Consider the following 13,099-nt stretch of genomic DNA (forward strand, 5'->3'; position numbering starts at 1 on the left):
CCACTGATTCAGAATTGCATCAAATCATTATTCATTCCTCATGAATCGAATCGACAGGAAAAACCACTTCGCTGGCAAAACGGTTTTGATTGACAGCACCCAATAGTTATGACTGGTAACTGATTTGTACAAAGGCGTCTCGTGCCGAAACATCCTTTTCGACTTGAAGTTATAGCGCATAAAAGCTTTTTCAATTGTAGTAGCACACGCGCATCTTCCTCAATATGGTCTTTCAAAATCCATACTGTTGCTGAAGTGCCATCTACCCCAAACATAAATGACGAGCATGTCGATGTAAGATGAAACATGCTCCTACAGTTGATTTCGACCCTGTGATAGAAATCATCCTCAAAATATAATGCGAGAGACTGTGGCAGTAAGGAATGCTGTATATCGTACGGTACCATTATCGAATTCGATAGTACCATGCGTGAGAATGTAAAATTAGAGAATTTATTCGTTCTACTCAAGTAGAGTAGAGACGACACAGAGTGGCGAGTTCTGAGCTAGGCCAAACATACTTGAAGTATAATAACAAGGTTTTTCCTACAGCGTCTTTACAAAAAAACAGACGTTCTCGATACCCGCGAGGGACGAATACAAGGAAAGCGAAGGAAAATGAGCAAGAAAAAGCGTCTAAAAGACAACCTATCGAGAACTGTGACATTGGGCATTGGGCCGAGATGGATGTACTTGGTAGTTTGACCATGCTACCATAGCAATTTACAACGTAGCTACGTTGTAAATTGTTATGATGCTACTATGTGTACTATCTGCTCATTGCACCCCCTGTTGTCATGTACATTCTATTATACATTGTGTGTCTTCAGTGAAATAAAAATAATGGAACCGCCGAATATTATACCTTTATTGATATTAATAGAAAATATAAGCTTCAAGAACTGTTGAATTCGTTCTAAATGAAACTTGTCTGGACAAAAAAACACTTAAGCAATAAGTAACGAACGTAAAAAAGTTTACATATTTGAAAATTTCAACATAATTATTGGTCATTTGCAACTCAGCATCACCAATCCTCATGTTCTTCGCCTTCTTGCATCTTTGCACCGCACGGTGGAGACGGTGTGTTTCTCTCTGAACCGAAAATCCGAAGCGTGACGTGTAAAAAGTGCCGGGACTCGTTGCGTTCGCCACGTCCAGTCGAAATTGATCATATATAATCTTTTGTATTAATTTTTGTCGTGTCTAGTAGCGTTCTGTCGGTTGCGATCTAGAAAAAATTGTATATATATTCGTGTTAAATACTCACAGCTTCTTCCCAGTATATAAACGGTGTGTCGAAGTCGTGAAAACTGAAAAGCAGATGGAGCATTTCATACATTGATAAGCTCTAAGTCTTTATACTAACTTACAGGTTAATCGTAGATTATGGAGAAGTTGTCGTTAGCGTTTTTACTCTCGCTCGCGGCGTTGAGCAATGGTTTGATGTTTAAATTGCCGGTTAACTCTGAAAAATGCCTGAAAGAAGAAATACACAAAGATGTTCTCGTGAAAGGAGACTACGAAGTCACTCCCATGGTTGGTGTCAAAGTGGACCTGAGGGTAAGGAGTTATCCGATAGAATAATGTTTTTTAGTTTATCCGAGTAAATATTTTGGTCTCACATAAAAGATTCCAACTCGGAATTTCACTCGAACACGACTATAGGCCTATGCACCAAGATAAGTATTACATATCCTGAATCTTATAGTTGTGACTTCTCACTTTACACATATTGGGAAAATCTATCCAACAACTTCCCACATCCTGTGATTTTAGTGAGTATCTAAAATTTGCTTAGTACCATATCAAACTATATTTATGCTAATCCAATATCTGAAAATTAGATTGAAATAATAGTCTATTTAGTTGACAACAATACTGCCTGTGTAATTTATGAAATATGTGTCAGCCTGTCATAGTTTATATATATACTAGTGCCATATTCTCACAGTTTTTTAATCAGTACCGGTATTTAACGTAATAGGTAAAATATCTGATTTCTTCGGTAAGAAATTTGACTTTCGCAGCAACCACACAATCCAACTTGCATCAGTTGTTGATCATGCCTCTGATCTGACCCGGAAACCCAGAGAAAAAACTCCTCACAGTCACAGATGGTGTGTATCTTGACCCGAGAAAGCCTCTGATACTGGGGATAAACTGTTTACAAATTATCATAATATAGTATCAGAAGTAGTACAAAGGAACTTGTGCTTTGGTACTTGAGTAACAGATGACAGCATATATCCAATGATCAGACAATAGCTTATCCAACAAATTGAAAAGCCGGGTCAGTTCTTGAACCCCTGCTCATCATTTAAATAACTCCCAGGATGCTTTGTATATGGATCTTTATCCCTGTCTTCAGTGCCTTCTAATGATTTCCTTGTTACTTAATGGGAGGGATGATGCCAAGGTATGGGTTAGAAAATTATGATCGACCATACAATAAATTCATGTTGGAATAACCCGAATATTTTCGGCTGACACTCGTCAGCAACTAGTAGAGAATTGGAAAGAACATTGTATATCAACAATCGTATCACAAAATATGACGTCACCAGCATGGAATTTCGAACGAGAGAGCGTCATATTTTGTGATACGATTGTTGATATACAATGTTCTTTCCAATTCTCTACTAGTTGCTGACGATTACCCTGACGAGTGTCAGCCGAAAATACTCAGTTTTATTTCAATATGAATATACTATTCAATTGTATATTGAAGTTGTGTACCTCCAAGAAGCTCTTCATACAATAAATGTATCATATGATCCCTACGCTACATTGTTATCATATTACAGGTGACAGATTCAAACAGTCATGTTTTGTATCAAAAAGAAGATGCAGGAGAGGGGAAATTTGCTTTCACTACAGATGATTATGACATGTTCCAAGTTTGCTTCAAGAGTGTATCGAGTGTTCATGGTAATACCTCGTTTGCGTTGGGTTTCATGTTACATCAATTTTATATCAGTGCAGTTTATTTGTTGTGTTTAGAGTTTTCCGTTCATGTAAGTGGTAGTTTATGGCTAGATTTGCTTGTCTTTATAAGAGACAATGTTTTTGATGTCCTGAATAATCACGACGACCATGCCATACAATACAAACCTGTATTACTACTGGGGATGTACTTCTGAAATTGCTAGTATTTTTGGATTCACCTGGCTCGCTATTTTGTAATTTGCTGCCTCCACTTGCAGTATTACATAAAAACTACTTGTCATTTTCTATAGCATGTACAATTGTACATTGTAAATCCACATGAAAATTGGAATGCGGTCACTGCATTTTCTTGAGCATCAACAGTGCGACTGTGCGTTAAGCACATACGAATGTATTCTTCAAATCCCTGTAGCACATAATTCTCACCTCCATACAAACCTGATTTTCAAAACGTAGAAAAAAGTAGACCTAGTTGAAATAAGGGTAACAAATTTTGTGATTTCTTTTGACACAACTTGTTACAAATTTTATCTTGCTACTAACCTGACTATTTTTGAAGACTGCATGATTCAATTCTGCTGTTGACTTGTTTGCATACTCTCGTACCAATGATTTGAAGTCACTAGGCCTACCCTTATTGTTCTCTGCATTTGTGTGTCCGCCTGCTGACGTGGCTCCTATCGCGCTGGTATCCTACACTCAGTAACTTGAAGTCAACAGCAATTAGACCTTTGGATGTGATCGCTGCATTCTATTTCAATCTACTACTACAATATTCGATAGAATGTGAAACCAGAAGTTGAACTGACATATCGATCTCGACTTCCATCCATGCCACCTGATTTTGTCGCTTGTCCTTTTGTATTATCTTCCGTACTCTTCATTCAGTGTGCATTAGAGTGGAGTGAAAATAACATCTTTTTTAAATAAAAAAGGGGGTTATTAAATCCTGACAAATGACCTAAAACTTGGAAAACAATTGACTTTTGAGGATTGCCCCCATTTTCCAGCCGACAACCCCCCAATTTCTGACCGCGAAGGTGTATAATGGCCCATCTCGACAACTACTGGTCGTAGAGTCATGATATATAGCTCAAAAGCTGCCAAAAACATGTTTCTATCTGTCTTGAGAACGTTTTCTCTATTGTGAAAACAAAACGTGTTACAGCTGGCTGGTAGACCATTGCTGACATGGTATATTTGCTACTGAGGGCACAGTCAAAGCATGACTTAACTCTTCTCCTTTCTCATGGAGACGGTCGCTCGCTTGGGTATTCCGCAACAGTATTCACGATCGGGCGTCGTCAGCGGCACTTCCCGGCCCACTGATCGCTACCCGCCATGCATTCATTAAGAGCCTTGATGTTCTTTTGCCATTTTACCGATATTGAGCACGACGCAGTCCACACACCTCGTTACGTCCTACGCCAAGCCCATCTTGTACGTATACCCTTGTACGCTTCGTCCATGAGCACAGCATAGTTGAAGAAATCTTCAAGCCTCAGTAAGCTGGGATGCCACAGCCTCACACATCTGCTGCAAGATCAGCGGTCTAAGCACAACTGTGTCCTTCCACTCCACTTGAATGGGTCCGACGACCACTCAGGGTCTCCTTCCACAGCCATATTCTAGATCAGGGGTCACCAATTTTCACTCCACCCTAGTGTGCATGCCATTGCCTCTTTCTTTACTTCGCCTGGGTGTCTGATTTTATAGACTACTCCGAGTTGTTTCGACACCTTCCTTCATTGTATCGCAGTCTTGTGGTATTTGAAACGATGAAATTCTTAATAAACTGATACTGACTCCAATTAAATGCATCCTATCTATTATATCAAGGTAAAACGGGCGATCAGGATATAAAGCTTTCCATGAAACGCGGAGTTGAAGCAAAGAATTATGACGATGTAAGTTTTAACGATGTCATGTTACTGTGGATGGTGTTGATAATTGATTTGTATCTGTTTAGCTCGCAAAGACTGAAAAATTGAAGCCATTGGAAGTGGAATTGAGGCGACTTGAAGATTTGTCCGAGTCGATTGTGGGCGCTTTTGCCTATATGAAAACTAGAGAGATGGAGATGAGAGACACCAATGGTATGTTGTGACATGAGTTTAGTTTGGTTTTGAATAAGGATTTTCTGTTTGTATGTTGTGAAGATGTTTTTTCTCTAACGCCGATACCATACCCCTAAGTCTCTGATCTTGCATTCACTGCAAAATTGTGTATGCAGCAGGCGTTATTTTACCATTCTCCATGCGGCCAATTGGAACTATTTGCGTAAAAGGTTTGACCATTTTGCGACTATCATTATTTGGACATGATTCTCTGTAAACAGTTTGGAACATTTATAGAGCTGAATAAAGACGAGGCAATTGTCAATTGACCTGGCGTTCAAAAGTTGGTCCACAGAGCAGGCTCATCGATTTTTGTCCTATTGAATATTCTGGAGCAATGGCAACTTATAAATATACCGTGTTATGCATGATGATTGATGACTAATAATTGATTTTCTTTTCAGAATCAACAAATTCCAGGGTGCTATATTTCAGTATTTTCTCAATGCTGTGTCTTGTCGGCCTGGCGACGTGGCAAGTACTGTACCTCCGAAAGTTCTTCAAGTCAAAGAAACTGATAGAATAGATAAGCACTACTACCGCAGAGAGGCATATTTATCAAGTCTTTCATGAACTTCTCAATTTGTTGCTATTTTAGGTGGATTATACTTTATTTACGGGACTTTCGAGCGCGTTACGGGGTAGTACTTGTTATTCCTGAGATACGGGGTAGTACTTGTTATTCCTGAGATTCTAAGTGGCAGTATGCACTACTAGCGTTTCTCGCGAATGTAACTCTATGAATCTTCAGGGATCGGGATCGCACTCTGCTCCCTTCAAACAGCATTTAAATATATATATCCATGCGTAGTCTTGTTGGGTAATATGTGAAGTGAACCATGAACGAATGTTTAATTTGCTCTGCTGAGGCAGTAATCTGACAATGTATTTGTAGCTGTGAGGTCTGTGCTTCACTTTCATGTAGGCAACTTGATAATAACCAATCTGGTGTAATATTCAATTGCCTCATGCCTCTGTCGCGCAGAAGTTGAAATCGGCTCTTGTGTAATTTTGGTGTTTCGGAGCCATGTATGTTATTTGGTTCCATAGAATCAGCTGCCGAACGGCAATATTTTGTCTTATCTTTAATGGAATGTTTGCAAGAGAATAAAAGATACAGGAGTTTTGAGAAACGTGGGTGGCAGTAACTGATTATCCTCTTCTGTTTTGAATAACTTTTGAGCCGTGTCTTGACAGGTTTCGGGTACGACGTCCTGGGCAGCAGTGAGACGCAGGAGTAGCAACTAAATACGCGATTGCTACTTTTAGAAAACCTCCGTTGACGTTTCTGCAAGTCAAGCTAGCCAACTTACAAAATAGAAAGTAGCATTTGGATAGATTAGCCTTACTTATATATGTGTAGGGCTGGGCACAATCTGAATCGAGTATTAATTTGAATGATTCGAGTAGGTAAAACGATTTTTTTGAGTACTGAAATTATACGCTCCTCACCACTGAAAGTTAATTTATCAACGAGAATTATAGTTTTGATACTAATTTTCACTGTTGAAACCTTCATAGGCGATATTGTAGCATACGAAACATATACTACAAAGCTACGAAGGTTGCTGGACGTAGCACATCTCCGAAGTCACGATTATCCCACATTATCAGCAAGTAGAATGAACCGGTATGGTCGAAAAATACCAAAAGTATCATTTATGAGTTGGATAACAGGCATTATATTCTTAGTGGTGGCATAAACGGTACATATTTGATCTTTGACGTATTACATTCTGTTATGACATCATAATGAGTGATGCTCGATTACTCGAAGCATATTACGTGATTCAGAATCGAATCACTCAGGTATTCGATTTTGCCGAGCCCTACTTATGTGAACAAGATAGTCATGCGATGTATCATGCCAACACGGATTTTGAAATTAGCAATTAGTCGTGGCACCATTTGTGATCGCTAAGGCAAGTTTTTGCAACTTTTTTTTACAGCTTCCTAAATACTCAGCTGTTTGGTGGATTCTTATATTGCAACTTTTCTCCATTTTTTTCATGCAACTTTTTTCGAATTTTCATGCAACTAACTTTTTCCTGGAAATATTTGGCACTATATGCAAATAGATTTCTTCACTATCGTTTAAATTTGAGGTCCTTTCTGATTTGATGTACATTAGGGCTAGAAAGCCGAAAATTACATTTCCACGGGGTCAATTTTTTCAGGCTATTGATTTTGTTGAAGTCGCCAACACCGTGTTTTGCTCAGTCCCTTGGATACGGATCGATTCGAGTATCTCATACCCTAATAATTTCAAGGAACTTGTCCATAAATGCAACTTCGTGAAGAATAAATGCAAATTTTTACTGCAACTTTTGTGAAAAATAAATGCCACTTTCCACTGATTTGACTGCAACCACAACTTGCGCTAGGGATCACACAGCACGTCGCAAAGATGCATTTTGAAAGCTGTCGCCACCAGCTGACTCAACTAATCCCACATGATCCAGTCCAAATTTCTTTTCAAACCACCTCAGTCATTTTCCGACTTTTGACATGCCCTAAAACTCCTTTACTTGCTATTGGTTATCATGAATGAAGCCACTTTAACGCCACTGGATAATAACAAATTAAGCGATCCAATCTGTACAACTGCTGCGTGGCACATATCATTTCAAGAGCGTTCCATTTATCATTGTTTGTCATTAAATAAAAAAATTAATTGGTTCATCAAAACTATCGCAATCAACACTCGTAACTGCTGAGTGCTTAGGCAGTCTTCCTTTTTTTCGATACACCTCTTTGGGCAATTGCACTTTTTGCGATTCGGTCACGTCTCTGTCCGCCAGTATACGGATGAGATTTCGGTGGAACGAATGGATCATTTGCAGGTTCAAAGTTAATTTTTGATGAGAAATATCGACGATGTGCTGTACGTAGTCATCCGCGACCAGTCTTTCACCCTAAAAAATCAGAGGGGACTGACACGCAATTATTTGAAGCAGTCATTTGAATGTGCAGCGAATTGCATAAGTGTAACAACATCGCTACATGCAGTTCGACTTTTGGCCAGCGCACGTCTCAAATTGTCAGATGAGCGTCTGGGCCCATCCCCTGCATCGCGGCTCATACAGTGTCTTTACAAAGTTAAAGTCTTGAAGAAAGTCCTGATGAAGGACAAATAAATGGAAGACATTGAAAGATTGAGATCATACGCTGTAGCCGGCACATGAATACTGGAAATATTAGTATGGCAGGGTGTTCAGTAACAAAGTACTTCGATTTCTTTGGAGTACACAAACAGGTTCTGCCTGTTTGTACTATTTACTTCAGTGGTTATGATTCTAGACTACTTCTACTTAACAGTCAATTTTTCAGCCCAAATTACGCGAAAATACTTCATTTTTTACTTGGACATCTATACTTATGTTACCCCTACTTGAGTACCAATAATGAATACTTCGGTCACCCCTGTTAGATCTAGAGACCACATCATTTCGTCGTTTCAACATCCTCATCTGCTGATTACATCACATTGTGCAAGGGATTACCTTGGAGTTGACGATGCCGCATAATCATGAAGCTTGTAGCTGAACATGGGTTACGTCAATGATGCCCCAGTTAGTGAATTAACATAGGACATCGAGAGGTGGTTAAAATACTCGTATTTTATCCTCAGGTAGTGATTTCCAGGTATGTAAAAAGTCAGAATTCTTGGCAAAGTTTTGTCCAAGAAAAGAAAAGTGTTAAGTAGAACTCTAAAATAATAACCAGGTGAGTAAATAGTGCCAGTAGGCAAAAAATGAATGTGTACTTCAAGAAAGTAGAAGTACTTCTTTACTGAGTACCTCTTGAGGACATTGCATTGTGTCTTGTATATCGCATTGTGTCAGGTATATCGCATTGTCTTGGGTAGATGAAATTCATCAGTTCCTTCCAATTACCATATCAAACTTACCTTATCATTTGTCAACGGTACTTCAAGACACGCGGTCCCTCTGACGGCTGCTATGATTTTTCTCCCACTTTTTCCGAACGTGATTCCAGAATTACGAAATCCCGATTCAACGGCTGCAGTGTGTAGCAATCGAGCTTTTTCTATAGTCCGGCATTGGGCGTGAAGTACAAAGGGTTCGAATTTATATTTGCTCGAGCAATCCACCGAGTAGAAAGTACTCGTCAGTTCTTTGATATCAAACGTTTTGTGTGATACAAAAAACCAATGGCATCCTTTTTTACTGTTCTGTTTCGCGTTATCGAGTCTTTTCTCGGTTGTCAGATCATCAGAACACAATAATATCCTTCCCGAACAGGAACTGGTTGTGAAGAAGTCGTCATGGGAGTTGATGTACGAGACCAGGTCGTGTATCTCTTCGTCGATGCTACCTTTACGACTGATGTCACATTTTCTTATTGTTGCTTCTTTCCACCGCCGAAATTCATCGACAGATGCACCGTACGTTCGACCTGTGAATTGATAGATGCTGAGATCATGATCATTCACTGGCAGTCAAGTAGGCTACTATCTGTTCTGAGCAACCGAATCAAATAGGTCACCTCTGTAATTACCACTTTGTGTAGTGAAGGAGAGTGGTTCTAATTTTACACTTCTACTACAGCGACTGCATTCCGTACAAAAGTACCGTACTTCTCAAATTTTGTCAATCAGAATGCCACATAATAAATGTATCTGAACCGATCTTATCAGTAAAACAGGCTGAATTGCAATATTGTACATCAATGCCATTTTGCAGCTATTACAGCTCACCGACTAAAAAATATTTGGTATGCACCGTCGTCTTTTAAAAACACCTGTTTACAGCTTCTATTTGTAGTAGCTGTGGTAGGGTCTACCTGAGGAATTACTTACCCTTCAGTAATATCAATAACTACTTGGACCACCTAAGATAGATGGATTCTACGGTACATAAAAATCTCCATCACAGAAAACTCACTTTTCCTCATGAAAGAGTTGTCAGAGTCGGCCGACTTTGTTGCATCTTTGGTTGACATTATATCAGCAGCTTGACCTTGAAATATAATCACTAACAGAAAAATCATATTTTAAAGCACATATATGAAATAAGTTCGCAAAGTGAATCCGACTGAAAATCATTAAGAACTAGCGGAAGAAGTCCTCAAGCCAACATGACGACGATTATAATTTAGACATGAAATCAGCCTTAAAGATAGGTCAGGATTGCAAGTGACTATTATTCTATTACGATATATACAGCCCTCAGTATCATGGTTTCAGTAGGTCACAAAAGATGAGTGACATGCCTGATCAATACATCGCATCCCTATCCTCTTCATTTAAAAAGTATATTTTTACATCCCCTTTGTCAGTCGTGACTATTTCATCAAACTTAATAAAGAAGTAAGCCCCCAGTCCATACGTCAAGCAAGGAAATCCCAAATTTAAAATTTTCAAAAATCCAAAGAACCTGTCTTCCAAATTCAAGTTCTGATGCTTCCGTTTCGAACAGTGATATTTTAAATATGGCCAACATCCCGTTCTCAATATATGATAATTGACATTATCCACTTTCCAGTTGAAATGAGACTTCCCGAATTGATCGTTCACAACACTCGATTGTCGTACAAAATATGAGGTCCAGTGAGGTAAGTCCCTTTGTCGCAAATGTGCCGTGAGTACCTCCGATGCTTTAGGTTTGGATGTATTCCTTCGCCAAACGCATATTGCATTGATGATTTTGGATTTCATTAATTCAGAAATTTAAATAGAAGCCTTGCCTAACAAACGTAACGAGAAGGTTCTAAAAAAAATGCAATGTGACAGTCATGGCTACAATAGCCCCAATCGGACAAGATAAGCGGAATCATCATGATGGTCTGGCCTATTGCGACCATCAATTATAAAATCAGCAGTTAGAGCTACTGTGATCACAAAGTCCTTCATAAATTACATGGTATGATATTAAATTGAACGCATGTTGGCATGACCGACAACTATAGAAAAGACATAGCAAGCCATATTATGTTCTAGGTATGATTTTGACCTCAGCAGTTCTTTAAAAATACTGCAGTTATTGAACGACCAACATTTCCAAGCTGAATACGCAAACGGAAAAACTATTTGACTGGCGGTAGCAGATTTGTTACAAGTTTATCATGGGTGAATGTGTGAGAACACAGTCTATCATCATGAAATTCCCATTTTGAGAATCCAAACTGAAATCCGTCAAAGGGCTATGTCCGCAGTAGTCCCTGGCCCTGCAGAAAAACTCAATAGCAGATTTCTCAGTAAAAATAATCTCCTCAAAATGTTCGAGCGTCTGAATGACGTAGGAGTACCAAAACTTGTGTACTCATTCGAGCTAAAGCGCAAAATTTATCGCTTTTCCACAATATAAAACGGTTCAAAGCTTTCTACGCTTCACTCGTAGCAGCTTTTTTATACCAAAAACGAGCACGATGATCTTCACTGCAACTTATAAATCCCGGGCAAGTGGTAGAGTGTGCGATCTGATGGACGGGACCATTGTGACCAAGCGAGAGTAGCCTCTGACGTTCACCAGTGCGTGTATCCCAACAGCACAAAGATATCGTCTTTTCGTCCGGAAACAATGCGTAATCTTCTGTATGGTTGAAGACTCCTTGCGCCTTATGGATTTGTTTTCCGCTTAATTCTGCTCCGGTGTACGCAATTAGTGATCTTCCAGTAGCGGTTTCCCATAGTCGACATACACTGTCTTTCCCACTCGTGAGCAGATACTTTCCATTTCGAGAAAACTGCACGGAACACACTTGCTCCCCACTGTGTGCTTTTTGATATGTGGCAATACATCTATTGCTCACACCATCCCATAGCTTTACATCACCATCTTTATTAGCACTGGCATAAACTTTGCCTTCATTATTGTAGGTAATCATTGTGATCGGACCTCTGTGTTGATCTTTGCTGTTGCAACTAACGTAGCATTGGAATGTGTTGAGGTCGTACAGGCGTATTACCGGATGTTGTGTGCCGACTAGCAGAAAATCACCTGTAGGGTGCATTGCCAAAGCGCGCACCGTAGCTACTTCTTGAATTGTCTTCGATGCCTTCTTTGTGGAGCTTTTTGAGAAGTCAAACACCTTCACTGTACAGTCTCGACTGCCTGACACAAGCAGTTGTTGACTTGGATGGAAATCCAAACATGTAACCTCATCCATATGGTCGTATAAAGTACGAATGACAGGGTGATCGACCATTCCGGCTTGATCAATGTGTCCTTGATTGGCTTCGAATATGCTCTTTGAAATCATACGTTCTACATCCAGCACTTTGATTGATGTATCAACCGACCCAGTTGCTACATACAGACCATTTTTCGAGAATTTGGCAGCACGGCATGGGCCTTTGTGAGCCGTAACATAGCATGTGTCATACATGGTTACCTCTGGCGACGTAATTTGTACATCTGTTTCGAATTCCAAGTCGATTCCGCTGCCAGGAGCGACCAGATCTTTGTTAGTTGTCATTCTGAAATCCTTTTCGTGTTCAATGTGCGTGATTCCTGTCTCAAACACTTTGAGAAGTTTGTCAGACGGGGGACATTGCGTTGTCGGCTTGACTTGAGAGGTCAAGCTCTTGGCAACGGCGATGTATCCGTCGTTCAACAGCTGACTGATGATTGCTCGGTAAAGATTGTCTCGCATTTTTACATTGTCAGGCTTCATTTTCCTTTTTCCGTCAAGATAACGATACACAAACAAGCTCACGTACTCACCAACTTCGAATTCCTCAAGACCGCAGGCAATGTGTTTGCTTGAATTTACATACTCAATTTGAACTCTGTTTTCCTAAGAAACCAGCCATGCGAAAAATTTTAGTATCATTCATCATCATCATGCAATGTACGAAATTGAGCATTGCGAGGCCGCAGTAGAGTGAATTTCGCAATTTTCCGACAGATTTTTCCATCAAAATCAGGAAGGTCCTTATTTTCACTGATGCTCAATCGAAAGCGATGTCACCAACACATAGTAGAGATAGTGTAGTGGTTACGATAAGCGCCCAGCACGCAGGCGAACCGCGTTCGATTCCCGTCGGAGGTTTATCTGGGCTCCTCTTC

At 39.8% G+C, this 13,099-nt stretch overlaps 3 protein-coding genes across 3 annotated transcripts; 1 reads left to right on the plus strand and 2 right to left on the minus strand.

The window, feature by feature from the left end:
* The first annotated feature begins 1,343 nt into the window (after positions 1-1,343).
* LOC145441824 (transmembrane emp24 domain-containing protein 10-like) lies at positions 1,344-5,737 on the plus strand. Its single transcript, XM_080319759.1, has 5 exons — positions 1,344-1,563; positions 2,808-2,931; positions 4,789-4,856; positions 4,919-5,045; positions 5,471-5,737. The coding sequence occupies exons 1-5, from the start codon at positions 1,390-1,392 to the stop codon at positions 5,590-5,592; spliced, it is 615 nt and encodes a 204-aa protein (XP_080175885.1). The 5' UTR covers positions 1,344-1,389; the 3' UTR covers positions 5,593-5,737.
* A 1,953-nt stretch (positions 5,738-7,690) lies between these two features.
* LOC145441826 (tRNA wybutosine-synthesizing protein 3 homolog) lies at positions 7,691-10,605 on the minus strand. The gene is made up of 4 exons (XM_080319761.1): positions 10,466-10,605; positions 9,974-10,048; positions 8,977-9,485; positions 7,691-7,981 (listed from the first exon to the last, which is right to left on the minus strand). Exons 2-4 carry the CDS (start codon positions 10,029-10,031, stop codon positions 7,724-7,726), a joined length of 825 nt encoding a protein of 274 aa, XP_080175887.1. The 5' UTR covers positions 10,032-10,048; positions 10,466-10,605; the 3' UTR covers positions 7,691-7,723.
* A 191-nt stretch (positions 10,606-10,796) lies between these two features.
* LOC145441825 (cleavage stimulation factor subunit 1-like) lies at positions 10,797-12,806 on the minus strand. Its single transcript, XM_080319760.1, has one exon. The coding sequence runs from the start codon at positions 12,702-12,704 to the stop codon at positions 11,412-11,414; it is 1,293 nt and encodes a 430-aa protein (XP_080175886.1). The 5' UTR covers positions 12,705-12,806; the 3' UTR covers positions 10,797-11,411.
* Positions 12,807-13,099: the final 293 nt, after the last annotated feature.

This window comes from Botryllus schlosseri, chromosome 6 (assembly GCF_051294905.1).
Source record: "Botryllus schlosseri isolate E-star chromosome 6, Bs_hap1, whole genome shotgun sequence".
NCBI classification, from domain to species: Eukaryota; Metazoa; Chordata; class Ascidiacea; order Stolidobranchia; family Styelidae; genus Botryllus; species Botryllus schlosseri.